Genomic DNA, 17,109 nt, shown 5'->3' on the forward strand with positions numbered 1-17,109 from the left:
ATAAGTATTAAAAGAGTATACCTATCTCAAACTCCTCATCCTCTGTCAGATTTTGCCCAGTCAACATTGCTGGTGGAGGTTGGCAGACCCGTAACGGATAGGCTGCAAAAATAAGAATTTATTTTTTCACGTATATTGCTTATGTAACATCCAACTTGTATTTCCTAAAATAGACCCCATACTGATTACAGGAATGTTGAAAGCAAAATCAGAGGATATGTGTTCAATGAAAGGAAGCCACACTGCATGCATTTTAGAGGAATCATAATCATTTTGCAGCTCAGTTTTAAATACATTTCACACAGGGCTTTTTATTTGTAAATATGTCCTGGACCATCTGGCCAAATTTTCAATCTGAATACTTTTACCTGTTTGGTTCTGTTATGAATACACCATTCTTGGCCATCAAGTCCTGAAATGGGACCTGATCCTTGAGCTACCATATCACAGACAAGGCCGCTACTACTGTGTCCCAAGTCCTCCTCAGATATAACCTAATATAAGTTAAGGCTAAATGCAACACTCAATTACTTAATCTATTTATATTGAACAGATATGAATACAGCAAGAACCAACCATGATAACTGAGGATGAAGGAGCCTCCTGTTGTGAAATCACTGTGGAATTTGATTAAGATCTGGTTTGAGGTACTGTAGACGGACTCTAGTGCTGTATTTCCACTAAACTGTCCAATCTGAGGAGCAGTCTGGTCTGGTCCATCCCTAAAAAAAGACATTGTCATTGTTAGAATTCATATGGACTGTTAACTGATTAACAGGCTCAAAAACAACTCTTAAAAATAAGCAGAAGCATTCAATTGCATGATGTGCATTTTTTTTCTGTGTCCATTTGACGTGTACATTTTGCAAAGAATCAGGGTCAGTTTTTTAACTCTACAACACCTAACCAAACAGTTCAATCAAGGATGATACTCAATATTTTGATACAGAATATTTCTGATATTAATCGTCGGGGTTTCAATGGCAGATGAGACATCTTTTCACAATTTTCTTCAAACATTTGTGGACACTAAGATATCCAATAATGCTCACAGGACAGCAAAGCAATTTGATATCCTTCCCAATAGACAGAAGCTGGTGTGTAGATCAGCATGAAGACAGATGGCACCTTCAACTGAGTCTACAATTTTGCTGATGTGAGACTGTTGATTATTTTACCCCAAGGCAATTCATGATGCCCCTGCCCCAGACTCCCTGATCCTCACACATCAACCTACTCTCCTGTCAGATCCTCACACACCCGTCTCCATGTGGCCTTCATGTATCCTGATGAATAGCTAAGTGTTACTCAATTTCGCCTGACAGCATCCACTGTGTACTCTTCCTAATACCTTTGAGGTGGAATGGCTGGCTTTTTTTAATGAGACATGCCTATTCAAACCACATTGCCCCTTGTTATCTCTGCTGTTTGGGAGATCAACCCAGGAGAACCTTTCTTGTTGAAAGCACATCCTGCATTAAAGTTCAAATGATGCTTCATGGAACAACTCTATCCTGTGACAACATTTATGCTGAGTGTTAACTCATTATGCATTTGTTGAACACATGCATTCATAATAGTTATTCCTAATTTTTAGTACAGCAATATCCAGATGTATTTCTATCTGTGCATTCCCTGACATCTTTTTTTGTCAGAATTTCATAGCATGCCATTTGATTCGCAAGGTAAAATGGTATAGCTTCTCTCCCTGGAAGACCTCACAGTTTTTAGTCCAGCATTTTTTACACTGCTTTTTTCTATCCCATAATATTGACAGATTCTGACGTAGCTCAACCCATCTGCTACTGAAACCTTCGTCTACACATTTGTTATCTCTTGACTTGATTCAAGTAGTACACTGCTGTTTGGTCTCCCAAAATTTACAAGCAAAAATAACACTGCAGCAATTTTATAGTCTTATAAAAAGGGACATTAAGTTTTTAAGATTCAATTCATAAACCAAAATAAAGCGTGAGATAATCCTATCAAACACGTATTAACTGTGTATAGATTCTCCACTATTTTGTTCAAAAGTTATTATGAAATGTAAGTGTTGCTATTAACTCCAATTCATCGTCGTCACTATTCCTTGCCCCATATCAGTCTGTGGCACGTAATTGCTTGACCTTTCCCAGAAAACTCTTGGCTTGGAATCATTCTAAGTAATGTTAATGAATAAGTTAAGTTATTTTGTTAAAAAAAATGAGAATTTTAAGAACCTTTGTTAAAATCAAAGGGAGCAATTTTTATCACAATGTTAATGTGTTTGGTATTTCTATCACAAAAAATTCACCCTACATTGCATTTTATTGCTTAAAAGCTTCGATCTATCGTCCCCTTCAATGACCCTAATTTCTCTTCTCTGATGTCTTTGAGCATCACCTTTGACAGCTGAAAACCATTTGTCCAATTCCATATGTTCTAAGTACCCAAGTTTCATTTTAATACTCTTTTCACTTTCCAGACCCAGTTTTCATTAACAGATCGAATTAACCTTAAGTCAGTTCAAGATATCTTTTCATTGAGTTGCAGCAATAAATATCAGCAACTTTTCATTTAATGGACCACTCTGTTTTCTTCAAAGTCATGTCCAGTCAACTGAGAGATGAACTAGCACCTTTATAAGACTCCACATGATTGTTATTCAGTTTGATCTTTCCAAAAAGCTATCAGTTACCTTAATCCTTGTCAATTCATTTATTTTCTTTTTCAGGTTTTTAATCATTTTCCAACTTGTTTGATCCGCATAAATAAATTATGACAAGGTATCAATTTCAGCCTCTCTGACTGAACTCTGCACAGCTTTGATGTAAGCACATTAATATCTTCATCATGATTTAGATTTTAGTCTGTAATTGCTATTTCTCTCTATTTTGTGAACAGTTTGGGGACATAAAACATACCATGAGAAGTTCCACAGGTTGCAATGAATGAAATAGTCCCTTGTTATGAATAAGCAATAAGAATATTTCTCATTGATCACTTTAGTCTTATAAACCAGTGCTCACCAAGCAGCAATTTCATTTTCTGTCTTGACTAAGTTATTCTTGCTGCTCAACAAAGCTCAACTGGTTTTCTTCCTCCTCACATTAACTGGTTTTACCTGTATAACTAATCAAGATATGTCTACAATAATTATTTTAGGGATTGCAGTGGTTCATGACGGCACCTTCTCAAGGCAAATTAAGATGGGCAACAAATGTTGACCTAGTCAGTAATGCCCACATCCTGAGAGAAAAAAAAATAAATAATTTACTTAACTGCCTGCAATAAGGTTATATACATATTGATTTACTCCAATCACATAACTTTTCTCATGATTTCAACATCTAAATTCTGAACACAATCAACATCAATCCAGATGTCATGTTGCGGCTGTACAGGGACATTGGTTCGGTCGCTTTTGGAATACTGTGTTCAGTTCTGATCTCTCCGCTGTAGGAAAGGTATTATTAAACTTAAGAGGGTTCAGAAAAAATTTACAAGGATGTTCCCAGGCTTGGAGTGTTTGAGCTATAAAGAGAAGCTTGGGCTACTTTCCCTGGAACATCAAGGGTTGAGGGGTGATCTTATAGAGGGTTATTAAATCATGGGGGGCATGGTTAGGGTGAATAGACAAGGTCTTTTCCCTGGGGTGGTTGGGAGGGGCTTCCAAAACTAAAGGGCATAGCTTTAAAGTGAAAGAGGAAAGATGTAAAAGTGACATAAGGGGCATTGTTTTCACGCAGAAGTGGTGGAGGCTGGTACAATTTCAATATTTAAAACGCATTAGGATGGGTACATGAATAGGGTTGGTTTAGAGAGATTTGCGTCAAATGTTGGCAAATGAGACGAGATTAATTTAAGATATCTGGTTGGCATGGACAAGTTGGATTGAAGGATCTGTTTCTGTGCAGTACATTTCTATGCCTCTCTGACTGAAGTTTTCTTTCTAATCCTCTTTACTCTCCTTTCAGACAGAGTAAGACACATCCCATGCTTTTCTGGTTACTCTGCTTCAAGCAAGGTGGAAAGCATTTGAATCTTAGCTTCTTTCTCCTTGCTGTAAAGCCAAATTTACTCTTGTTGCAATGCGCAATCAATCTTCTTATTTCTTTCTTCAGTATTGTCTTTAATCATTTTGAGATTTTTCCTAGCAATGACTGTCATTAAAAAACTTAACTTGCAGAACAGATGATCACAAGTGATCACTAAATTGAAGCAAAATACTGCAGATACTTGAGATCTGAAATAAAAAAGCAAGTGCTGGGGAAATTCAGCAAGTTTGACAGCATCTGAGGAGGAAGTTAATGGAGGTTCAGTGCTCTCCTTTAGAATGCTCTTCTTCAGAGTCATTTTGGACAAATTCTTAACTCTGTTTCTCTCTTCATAGATTTTGGCAGACCTGTTGCTCTAATTTAAATGGTCATTTTGGTTGCAAGATAGTTATCATCTGACATGGAATTGTGGGATTGTGGTGAATGTTGGTGAAACAATTTTCAGCTTTCACTAATTCAGACAAAGTCATAACATTTCACCTGTCATTGTTAACAATAGCCAGAAATTTTAATATAAAAGCAAAACAGTGCAAAAGCTGGAAATCTGAAACAAAAACAGAAATGTTCGAGATGTTCACTGGATCAGAAAAGAAACAGGGCTTGTGGGCAGAATTCCCTCCTTCCTTCTGTGGCAAGATTAATGGTGGTTTGGATGTAAAATAAATTCAAGAATTGAAAAGAAAAACTCTCATTCTCAACAGCATGAAAAATTCTCCTGATTTTGCTCTCATGCATCAAGTGGCAACTTAGGGATCACATCCTGACTAACTAAATTTCCATGCATTTGCATTTATTAAAACCCCAGCCTACCACATTTCCACCACACTCCAATTAATCTTTCTTCCATTCAGAAAGGCTTTTCAGATTGGAGGCATGTGACCAGTGCTGTGTGTATAATGTGTGTAATGTATTTTTTTTGTCATTTGTATAGATGATTTTGATGTGAATATTGGGGGTATGGTTAATAAGTTTAAGGATGACGCCAAAATTGCTGGTGTTGTACATAGCGATAAAGGTTATCTCCGATTACAACGGGACTTTGATCGTATGGGCTGATGGGCTGAGGAGTGGCAGATGGAGTTTAATCTGGATAAACGTGACATGTTGCATTTTGGTAGGGCAAATCATGGAAGCATTTAATGGTAAGGTCATGGGGAGTGTTCCCATCAAAGAGATCTTGGAGTGCAGATTCATAGATGCTTGAAAGTGGGTCGCAGATAGATAGGTAGTGAAGATGGTGTTTGGTACTCTTGTCTTTACTGGTCAGTGCATTGAGTATAAGAGTTGGGAGATTGGAACACTGCATTCATTTCTGGCCTCCCTGCTACTAAAAAGATGTTGTGACACTTGAAAAGGTACAGAAAGAAGTTACAAGGATGTAGTCAGGGCTGGAGGGTTTGAGCTATAGGGAGAGCTGAATAGGGTGGGGATATTTTCCTTGGAACATCGGAGGCTGAGGCGGTGACCTTAGAGAGGTTTATAAAAACATGGGGGACATGGATATAGTGTATAGCCAAGGTCTTTTTCCCAGGGTAGACAACCCAAGCTGGGGCACTAGTTTAAGCTGTGAGGACAAAGAATCAAAAGGGACTTAAGAGGCAACTCACACACAGGATGGTGCATGTATGGAATGAGCTAACAGAGAAAATGGTGGAGCATTTAAAAGGCATCTGGATGGATACATGAATAGGGATATTGGCGAAATGCTGGCAAAAGGGACTAGATTAATTTGGGATATTTGGTCAGCATGGATGAGTTGGACTAAAGGACAAAGGACAAAGACCAGTAGAGCACAGGAACAAGTCCTTTAATCCTTCAAGTCTACACTGACACATTTTGCCCTTCTATACTAAAACTGTCTTCACTGATAGGATTAGTATCCCTCTATTCCCTTCCTATTCATGTACTTGTCCAGGTGTATCTTGAATGCTGCTCGCGTTTGCTTCCACTCATTCCCGGCACTCATCACCCTTTGTGTGAAAAACCTGCCTCGCACATCCCCTTTTAAACATTCCCTCCCCGCCCCCCTCCTTAGCCTCCCGTGCACGTTGAACCTATTAGATTAGATTAGATTACTTACAGTGTGGAAACAGGCCCTTCGGCCCAACAAGACCCCTTACCTAACACTACAGGCAATTTAGCATGGCCAATTCACCTGATCCGCACATCTTTGGACTGTGGGAGGAAACCGGAGCACCCGGAGGAAACCCACGCAGACACGGGGAGAACGTGCAAACTCCACACAGTCAGTCGCCTGAGTCGGGAATTGAACCCGGGTCTCAGGTGCTGTGAGGCAGCAGTGCTAACCACTGTGCCACTGTGCCGCCGACTATGTTCCCTAGTAATTGACATCTCCACCCTGGGAAAAGCTTCATATTTTCTCCTCTATCCATGCCTTTCACAATCTTATAAAAGTCTATCAGGTTGCCCCTCAACCCCCTGCATTTCAGTGAAAATAAACACAGTCTATCCAACCTTTCTTCATAACTAAAATCTCCCGTACCAGGTAATATCCTGACAAACCTTTTCTGTATCCTCTCTAAAGCATCAACATCCTCCTGATAGTGGGTTGACTAGAACTATCTGTCATTTTTCAAGTGCAGCCCAACTAAAGTTCTATAAAACTGCTGCATAACTTGCATTTCCTTCCACTCAATGCCCATTCCAATGAAGGCAAGCATATGATAGGCCTTTTTAACTAATGTTGAAATTGTGTTGCTGGAAAAGCGCAGCAGGTCAGACAGCATCCAAAGAACAGGAAATTCGACGTTTCGGGCATAAGCCCTTCTTCTTATGCCCGAAACGTTGAATTTCCTGTTCCTTGGATGCTGCCTGACCTGCTGCGCTTTTCCAGCAACACATTTTCAGCTCTGATCTCCAGCATCTGCAGACCTCACTTTCTCCTTGAAGTTTTTAACTACTGTAGCTACCTGGGTTGCCACCTTCTGTGATCTATGGACCTGTACACACCCAGATGAGCATGTCAATACCTGGGTCTGTTTCTGTGTCATACATCTCTGTGGACTTTAAATTAGATGTTGCAAACTCCCAACAGGTAAGACAGTGTGGATACTTGGCCAAATGCTTGACCCTGATCATTCCACCACTTAATCTGCACACTATTCCTATATGTTCCTTGTCCATCATCCTTCCTTACCCTTCCTTTACACATTTCAATATTAGCAAATCACCAGCCTTATCACATCACCCTGCCTTCTCTCAGCCCAGCTTAGTCATCACTTCAGACTTCTAATACTTTCTGTTTTACCTGATGGACAGCTATGACTTGCATGCTACTGCCAAGTTGCTTTGTGCACAGGGACCCCTCTGCATCAACAGAGGAAGCCGTCTGTGCTGAAATGAACAAAATACATTGATGGCTTTTAGCTTGCTTTCTTTATGCTCACTGATTTTAGTGCTGTATTACAGACTGCAAGCTTAGTTTTGCATGCTTTTTATCCCAGCAAAGAGTTTTTCATTAGGTTTTCTTTATAAAACTCAGGATAAAATCTCAGAATGATGCAGGCCTGTGAAGCATTTCTATTTTCAAAAATTCTGGTAATTTAAAAGGGACACTGGAGTGTTTTAAGTGCACAATAGCCCTATTATGCCCAGTCATGATGCAATAGCAGCACATGTGTACAATTCCTCAGCTACAATGTTTACGGATAACTCAAGTCTCTAACTCTATGTGGTTCAAGAGATGGTGCCCTTAGAAGTAATCCCTTTGTATTTTGACATAGATGTTTCTGGCTCTCTGCTTTATCAGAAATTTAGAAATCTTGCCTCTGTCATTCGACCAGTACGTCTCATTCCATTGTCCTCATGTGAAGTTTCTGGTGGTTAGACCACTTTCAGACAATGGAACTCAGATGTCACATACATCTTGATAAAATAAAGTTATCGTACCCACTATTTCTTCAGTTTATGTTTGATGTTGCAGAAACTGCAAAATTAATGTGAATCCTACCTTTTTTTCAAGTTCTGTTGGGAAATGCAGCCATTATAATAGGAAGAATTGTTTGTGTTGTAGTTATTTCATCAAAACTTGTTCATACATTGAAATTAGCTCACTGTACTTACAGCTCCATGTACTGGTAATAAGGAAGGATCTCTTAAACTCTCAATTCCATTTTCTGTGACAGCAGCAATTTTGTGTTTGTATTTCATAAGTTCATGTTGAAACATTGTATTGCATAATTGTGACAATGTGTAAATCTTTGCCCACCTCTTACAAGGCTTGCAATACAGACAGGATGGAGCAAATGATAGAAATTCTGGATACTGAAAATTCCTATATGAAATGTCTTTCAGTGACCAAAAGGTTCCTGCTTATCCAGCACAACAATTTATACTTGCTTGTTAACTTGGTCTTTGCCTGGAGATGGTTCTTGGATAAGGACTTTCAGCCCAAATACAGGCTTGAAACTTGTAACTTTCAAACAAAAAGTACACAGAATTATAAAACCAAACCATTCAGCATAACCGATCAGTGTTAATTATCTTCCACTGGAGTCTCCAGCCAATGCAGTCAGCCAGTTCTCAAATTCCATTTTCCCCTTTCCCAAAACCTATCTAATGACATGATCATTATTTGACCGATTAACTCTGTAGTGGTTTCATAATTCTCTGTGAAATAACTTTCTCTTGATCTTTGTCCTTGGTCACATTTAATTTTGCAACACTGAATATCACTAAAGTGGAGGTAGATTGATTCCTTTGGACAAAAACGATCATTTCTTTAACTTCCTTGAGGTCTCACGAAAGGCTATTGTCCTGTCACTGTAACAATGTATTTTGCACTCTCTTCTGTTACCCTGATGCACTTTGTATTGCACGATCTGTCTATAGCACGCAAACAAACACTTTTCACTGTATGTTGGTACATGTGACAACAATAAATCAAACTCAAGCTCAAAACTGTTTCTCAATCTCATCACAGGTACTAAGATGTCTGTAGAGCACATCCAGCATTTTGTGTTTTTATTTTAGATTTCCAGACTCTGCAGCATTTTCCTTTTTGATTATTGAGGGAAACCTACATATTGGTTAGCTACCCACTCCTTTCGTCAGAGAGTGATGTGAAGTGAAATATTAGTAAGGACGATCATTTTCATCTTCACCACCTGAATGATTATCCATACGACCAAATATTCTGTTTGTATACGTTACTGAAAACCGGGAAAACTTTTCAATGTTGGCAGTGAGGAGCAGACCGTTTGGATGAACACTTTGTATGACTAGATTATCTCCCAGGAAGAGAGGCTGAACATAAGCTAATTAGATCCTAAGTGTGGAAATTCAGCTTTAAACAACTAGTCAATTTAAGCTGCACATGAGGAGCTGTGGATAATAACAGTATGCTCTTTCTGGAAAACAAATTTATCACAGTAATTATTGATCCAACTAGTTCCCAAATAAATTATTTTATATTGAATGCTGCATGTGTATCATGAATCTCTTTTTTTTACATTACTTAATGCAATAACTAGAATATCATCAAAATTTACTTTAAATATAGGATTGTAGTTGGTGCTTTCAGATGATATAGATTTGTGCAGAGACAATTACTATTCTTGTTTACAGCTAAAAAGCTAAGGTTAACCTAAAGAACTAAAGTGATCAAGCCATAGTATTTTAACTCATCAGAGCTCTGTTCAATCCATAATTGTTAGAAAATATCAATAAAGAGAATATTTATTGTCCTACCATACAGTAATGAAGTCATATATGGGTTCCGTCTGCAAGACAGTAAAGTTGATGTAGATTCCATTGCCTGGAGGTACTTTTACAATCCAGAGACAGTCCTGAAAGTTAGGGTACTCATCAGGGTACCCAGGAGAGTAGATAGTGCCATTCAATGCAGTAATATTACCTCCGCAGAGAGCTAGAAAAAATAAAAAGGAATCAGTTTGAAAACACAATTTATTTATTCACATTCCTTCCTGTTTGCATTTCAGTGAATACATGTGCAAATCACTGATGTATTGACACCCACAAAAGTAATGAAAGTTCAAGTGTATTAAAATGAGATATTTGTTTTAATTCTGTTTTCTTCCAACAATAGGCTTCAAGTATGCTTTAAAGGCATTCTTCACTTTTGGAAGAAAGCGTGTGTGTGTGTGTGTGTGTGTGTGTGTGTCTGTCATGAGGAGAGGAGGTTATGGAGGGAGGTGGATGTGGGGAGATGTGGGATGTTGGGGTGTGTAGAGAGTGTTAATTACAGAGACACTAGGTTTATTTGATTTTGCTTTTCTCTTTTGAAGAAATCTACCTTGACTATTCCTAAACCATCTCTTCTTTGAATACAATCTGTTGTTCAGCTCCAGCTTTTCCCTCCAACCTTAGGCTCCAGTCTATCTGGCTCAACTCTGTTCTTGGTCCATTAAAGTGAGCTCTAAAGTCAGTTAATTATTTTTACTCTGGATTGTTCATTGTTCTTCTACACTATCACTCTAAAATTAGTTTTGATGCATTTCCTACTGCTCCCTAGTTATTTCCCCATTGACACTTGATCAATTTGGTCACCGTTCATTGTCAAGAACTGGGTCTTCATGTACTGGACACATACTAATCTAGAAAATTCTCCTGAACATAATGTAAGAACATTTGCTCCTTTCTGCTCTTTATATTCCCACTATTCCAGTCTACATTTGGATAATTAAACAGTCCTATTCAAATTACCTTACAATGCTTGTAATCTGCAAATTCCTTGCAAATTTATTCCTCAACATCTTTCCTACCAGTTCGTAGCTTATAGATAAAACTAAATAATGTGATTACACAGTTAGCTCGAGTCAAATTGATCCTGTCCTTGAACTGTCTGGCACCTCTTCTTCCCCTAGCACTGCAATGCTCTCATTAACCAATACTGTTACTGCTTCCGTTTTTCTTCCTTTCCAATCTTTTCAGAACACCTTGTCTCCAGGAATATTGAACACACCTTGTTCTTCCTTCAACCAGGTCTTTGTCATCATTATAACATCATAATTCGACCAGGCAATCTATTTTTTCGGCTCACCAATCTCATTTTACCTTGTATATTTACCTGTAAGCAGTGTAAACCTGTTTTAGAATGCTTTAATTTCTCCCTTATTTCAATCCAACCTTATAATTTACTATTCTCCATTCTACTGTTGTCCCTCTCAGTATTTTGCACACCCTCTTTGATGTTCCCTTGTGGTTTCCATACCCCTGCCAGTTTGGTTTAGACCCTCCTAACAACACAAGCAAAACAACTTGTAAGAAATTCATTGCTGCTGTGACATATCCAGCTTATAAAGATACAATTTCACCTACAGCCAGACCTTCTCAGAATCTAAAGCCCTCCCTTCTGTACCTATATTTTAATCTGCCTTATCTTCCTGTTTTCTCATTCACTTGCATGTGTCACTGGGAGTAACCCATGGAGTACTAGCTTTGAGCCTCTGTTTGCTGATTTTCTACAGAGCTTCTTATACTCTTCAACCTTATACATCCTCCTTCAACCTATTTCATTGCCACTAATGTGGACCATGACCTCTGGTTGATCACACTGCCCCCGAAGAATGTTTTACAGCCTATGATACCCTTGATCCTGGTCCTTGAACATTTACTCATGAAACTATGACCCATTTTTCAGTTTCTCCGATCAGTTTTCCCATGTTCTCAGCATCTTCCCTGTCAAGCTCCTTAAGACTTCTACGTGCTTCAATTAAATCACTTCTCTTTTGTTTTAAAATTGCTAGAAATATTGGAATAAATAGCTCAATCTCTCCTCATTGCAGGAGCCACTCTGATTAATAATTATTGCAATGCATTGATAACATAAATGTCTTCCTTTCAGTAAATAAATTAAAACTGCACACAGTACTCCAGGTATAGCTTCAGGTATCCCCAAAACAATTGTAGTAACAAGTAATTCTGTATTCTTAGGAATCAACTTCTTTGCAAGAAAAGCAAACATAAGATTTGCCTCGCAAATTGCATTTTCTATCTGTATTTGACATTCAGTGATTCATATTGAAGGACATACAGGTCTCTCTAAACACAATAATTTTCAAGACTCTTGCCAGTTATTTTTTTCTTTAAAGAAGTTGACAACTTCATGCTGAAAATAGATCTGAGTTGGGATGTTTTTAAGGAGATAGGGATCTCTTACACAATGGTGACAAAACCATTAGGGAACTCCTATCAGTTCCATGTGGGAGGCACATAAGTGACTGTTGTCAGACTTTCTCCATGATTGAGGACCCCAGGAGCAGAAGACCTTCCTCCCATAAGCTGTTTGCTAGTCAGCAGCTCTGGATTTCCTGATGCCGAATACCTCAATTGAGTACAGAGTGCCTGACCAACCCCCCATAAGTCAGGTATAGACAGGATAGATCGAGAGAATCCTTAGAAGAGTATAAAGGCAGTAGGAGAATACTTAATAGGGAAATCAGGAGGGCAAAAAGGGGACATGAGATAGCTTTGGCAAATAGAATTAAGGACAATCCAAAGAGTTTTTATAAATACGTTAAGGACAAAAGGGTAACTAGGGAGAGAATAGGGCCCAGAGCTTAAAAATGTGTTGCTGGAAAAGTGCAGCAGGTCAAGCAGCATCAAAGGAACAGGAGTCCAAAACGTTGATTCTCCTATTCCTTTGATGATGCCTGACCTGCTGCGCTTTTCTAGCAAAACATTTTTAAGCTCTGATCTTCAGCATCTGCAGTCCTCACTTTCTCCTAGAAAATAGGGCCCCTCAAAGATCAGCAAGGCGGCCTTTGTGTGGAGCCGCAGAAAATGGGGGAGATAATAAACGAGTATTTTGCATCAGTATTTACTGTGGAAAAGAATATGCAAGATATAGACTGTAGGAAAATAGATGGTGACACCTTGAAAAATGTCCAAAAAACAGAGGAGGCAGTGCAAGATGTCTTGAAATGCATAAAGGTAGATAAATCCCCAGCACCTGATCAGGTGCACCCTAGAATTCTGTGGGAAGCTAGAGAAGTGATTGATGAGCCTCTTACTGAGATATTTGTATCATCGATAGTGACAGGTGTGGTGCCAGAAGACTGGAGGTTGGCAAACATGGTGCTACTGTTTAAGAAGGGTGGTAAAGACAAGCCAGAGAACTATAGACCGGTGAGCCTGACCTCAGTGGTGGGCAAGTTGTTGGAGGGAATCCTGAGGGACAGGATTAACGTGTATTTGGAAAGGCAAGGACTGATTCAGGATAGTCAACATGGCTTTGTGTGTGGGAAGCCATGTCTCACAAACTTGATTGAGTTTTTTGAGGAAGTAACAAAGAGAATTGATTAGGGCAAAGCAGTAAATGTGATCTATATGGATTTTCAGTCAGGCGTTCGACAAGGTTCCCCATGGAAGATTGATTAGCAAGGTTAGATTTCATGGAATACAGGGAGAACTAGCCATTTGGATACAGAACTGGCTCAAAGGTAGAAGACAGAGGGTGGTGGTGGAGGGTTGTTTTTCAGACTGGAGGCCTGTGACCAGTGGAGTGCCACAAGGATCGGTGCTGGGTCCTCTACTTTTTGTCATTTTCATGAATGATTTGGATGCGAGCATAAGGGGTACAGTTAGTAAGTTTGCAGATGATACCAAAATTGGAGGTGAAGTGGACATCAAATTACAACAGGATCTGGACCAGATGGGCCAATGGGCGGAGAAGTGGTAGATGGAGTTTAATTCAGATAAATGTGAGGTGCTGCATTTTAGGATAGCAAATTTTAGCAGGGCATATACACTTAATGGTAGTGTCCTAGGGAGTGTTGCTGAACAAAGAGACCTTGGAGTGCAGGTTCATAGCTCCTTGAAAGTGGAGTCACAGGTAGATAGGATAGTGAAGAAGGCGTTTGGTATGCTTTCCTTTATTGGTCAGAGTATTGAGTACAGGAGATGGAAGGTCATGTTGCGGCTCTACAGGACATTGGTTAGGCCACTGTTGGAATATTGCATGCAACTCTGGTCTCCCTCCTATCAGAAAGATGTTGTGAAACTTGAAAGGGTTCAGAAAAGATTTACAGGGATGGAAGATTTGAGCTACTGGGAGAGGTTGAACAGGCTGGGGCTGTTTTCCCTGGAGTGTCAGAGGCCGACGGATGACCTTATAGAGGTTTCCAAAATTATGAGGGGCATGGAGAAGGTAAACAGACAAAGTCTTTTTCCCTGGGGTTGGGGAGTCCAGAACTAGAGGGCATAGGTTTAGGGTGAGAGGGGAAAGACATAAAAGAGACCTATAGGGCAACGTTTTCATGCAGAGGGTGGTGCGTGTATGGAATGAGCTGCCAGAGGAAGTGGTTGAGGCTTGTACAACTGCAACATTTAAGAGGCATTTGGATGGGTATATGAATTGGAGGGGTTTGGAAGGATATGTGCTGGGTGCTGGCAGGCGGGACTAGATTGGGTTGGGATATCTGGTTTACATGAACAGGTTGGACTGAAGGGTCTGTTTCCATGATGTACATCTCTCTGTGACTCTATAAATAGGCCCAGTGTCTGCAATACAGAGCTTTAAATCTTGCCCGTAGTGGAATTGTTACATGACAAAAATGATGAAACAGCAGAGATGGGACGAGACTGTTTCCAGAGGTTTAGGAACCTAGAGTAAGGGGCTTTAGATACAAGATTAAAAATAATCAATTTGCAACATAGAACAAGATAAATTTAATTCGATAGGAATTTAATGAGGCTGTGGAAATCACTTCCAGTACTAGCGATTAAGGCAGAAACTATACCACTGTTGAAGATTAGTTTGAAAAGGATTAAGATGATGTTGATAAAGAGATATAGGAATAGACAGGTAAATGTGCTTAGAATTATTTACCTTACATTATGATGTCTTGGTTTGATTGGGACAAATGGTTTCTATCTTTCTTGCAAGTCCGTTGCATCATTAAAGACTGACAAAAAATACTGTCCGTCGAACTTTGTCTCCTTGTGCTTGTCAGAATAGTTTTCAATTCAAGCGGAAAACCTAACTCATTATAAAATACTCCTTTGCCTGCTTTAAATTAAACCACCAACAGCCTCTTTACATTTCTATCAAATGAGTGCCTGCAACCAGAGTGGCATGGTGGCTCAGTGATTAGCACTGCCTCCTCACAGCACCAGGGACCTGGGTTCAGTTCCATCCTCAAGCAACTGTCTGTGTGGAGTTTGCACATTTTCGTCGTGTCTGCGTGTGTTTCCTCCGGGTGTGCTGGTTTCCTCCCACAATCCAAAGATGAACTGGTTGTGCTAAATTGCCCATCGTGTTCAGGGATGTGTAAGTTAGGTAAATGTAGAGGAATGGGTCATGGTGGGATACTCTTCGGAGAGTTGATGTGGACTTGTTGGGCTGAAGGGCCTGTTTCCACATGGGAGAGATTCTAATTCTGACATCTTTGATACCTAGCGTTTTATATCTGATGGACTATCTGAGCATTGTTTAATTCATGTCAGTGATAAGTTCCATCAGTGAATAACTCAAGAGTTAGTGAATTAAAATGATAATAATCAACGGGAGCATTCAGTGTCTTGAAATTTAGATCAACGAATGGCTTATAAACTCTCTAAACAATAGACCTAATTCTAGATGCAAAACTAGATCATTTTTAAAATAAGCTTTATTCTAGCTAAGACAAAATAAAAGGTCAAAAAGCTTTATGGTAATAATTAAATGCAGAGAATTAAGGAAATTACCTCAATTCTCGGCTTCTTTCCTCATCCATGAATGTAACTACTAATGCAGCAACTACTTAGTCAAATCACTAACTAATCAGTCTACTGTTTCCCAGAGATGATCCTATTTTTATTTTCAGATATTTGGGCTCTTCATGAAATTTTGCAGCTGCTGAAATCATGCACCATACCAAAGACTTAGCTTTCCCTTTTGGCAGATTGTTCCATTTTAAAAAGAACAAAGAAAATTTTTTCAGCCCAGGAATAGGCCCTTCGGCCCTCCAAGCCTGAGCCGATCCAAATGTACTATCTAAACCTGACGGTCAATTCCTAAGCATCTGTGACCCTCTGCTTCCCACTTACTCATGCATATGTCCATACGCATCTTAAATGAATCTACCATGCCTGCCTCTACCACCTCTGCTGGCAACGCGTTCCAGATGTCCACCACCCTCTGTGTGAAGTACTTGCCATGTGTATCCCCCTTAAACTTTTCACCTTTCACCTTGAAAGCATGACCTCTTGTTATTGAACCCTTCACCCTGGGAAAAAGTTTGTCTATATCCACCCTGTCAATACCCTTCATGATTTTATAGACCTCAATCAGGTCCCCCCTCAATCTCCTCTTTTCTAATGAAAACAAACCTAACCTCGAAGGGCAGATTGGCCTATTCCTGTACCTATTGTCTATTGTCTATAACCTACTCAACCTCTCTTCATAGCTAGCACCTTCCATACTAGGCAACATCCTGGTAAACCTTCTCTGCACCCTCTCCAAAGTGTCCACGTCCTTTTGGTAATGTGGCGACCAGAACTGTACACAGTATTCCAAATATGGCTGAACTAACATTATGTACAATTTTAAAATGACCTGCCAGCTCTTATACTCAATACCCTGTCCGATGAAGATAAGCATACCATATGCCTTCTTGACCACACTATTCACCTGTGCAGCAACCTTCAGGGTACAATGGATCTGCCCATGTCTCTCTGCTCATCAACCTTTCCCAAGTCTCTTCCATTCACTGTACAATTCACTCTAGAATTAGACTTCCCAAAATGCATCACCTCACGTTTGCCTGGATTGAACTTCATCTGCCACTTCTCCGCCCAACTCTCCAGTCTATATTCTCCTGTATTCTTTGACAGAACTTTATGTTTTCTGCCACTCCACCAATCTTTGTGTCATCTGCAAACTTGCTGATCATACCAACAGTGCCCTCTTCCAGATCATTTATGTATATCACAAACAACAGTGGCACCAGCACTGATCCCTGTGGAACACCACTGATCACCTTTCTCCATCTCGAGAAACTCCCTTCAGCTACTACTCTCTGTCTCTTGTGGCTCAACCAGTTCTTTATTCACCTAGCTAGGACACCCTGTACATCATGTGATTTCATTTTCTCTATTAGTTTACCATGAG

General features: G+C 39.6%; 1 protein-coding gene across 1 annotated transcript in view; it reads right to left on the reverse strand.

Annotated features, from left to right (window-relative positions):
- Window positions 1-17,109, reverse strand: part of csmd3b (CUB and Sushi multiple domains 3b) — a 1,941,594-nt gene that overhangs the window by 134,273 nt on the left and 1,790,212 nt on the right. The window contains exons 43-45 of the mRNA XM_060823982.1: window positions 9,747-9,924; window positions 577-722; window positions 22-102 (exon numbers count right to left, since the gene is read on the reverse strand). Of these exons, the coding sequence (XP_060679965.1) occupies window positions 22-102; window positions 577-722; window positions 9,747-9,924 (405 nt within the window). The remainder of the gene's footprint in view (window positions 1-21; window positions 103-576; window positions 723-9,746; window positions 9,925-17,109) is intronic.

Source organism: Hemiscyllium ocellatum, chromosome 4 (genome assembly GCF_020745735.1).
Source record: "Hemiscyllium ocellatum isolate sHemOce1 chromosome 4, sHemOce1.pat.X.cur, whole genome shotgun sequence".
Taxonomy (NCBI): domain Eukaryota; kingdom Metazoa; phylum Chordata; class Chondrichthyes; order Orectolobiformes; family Hemiscylliidae; genus Hemiscyllium; species Hemiscyllium ocellatum.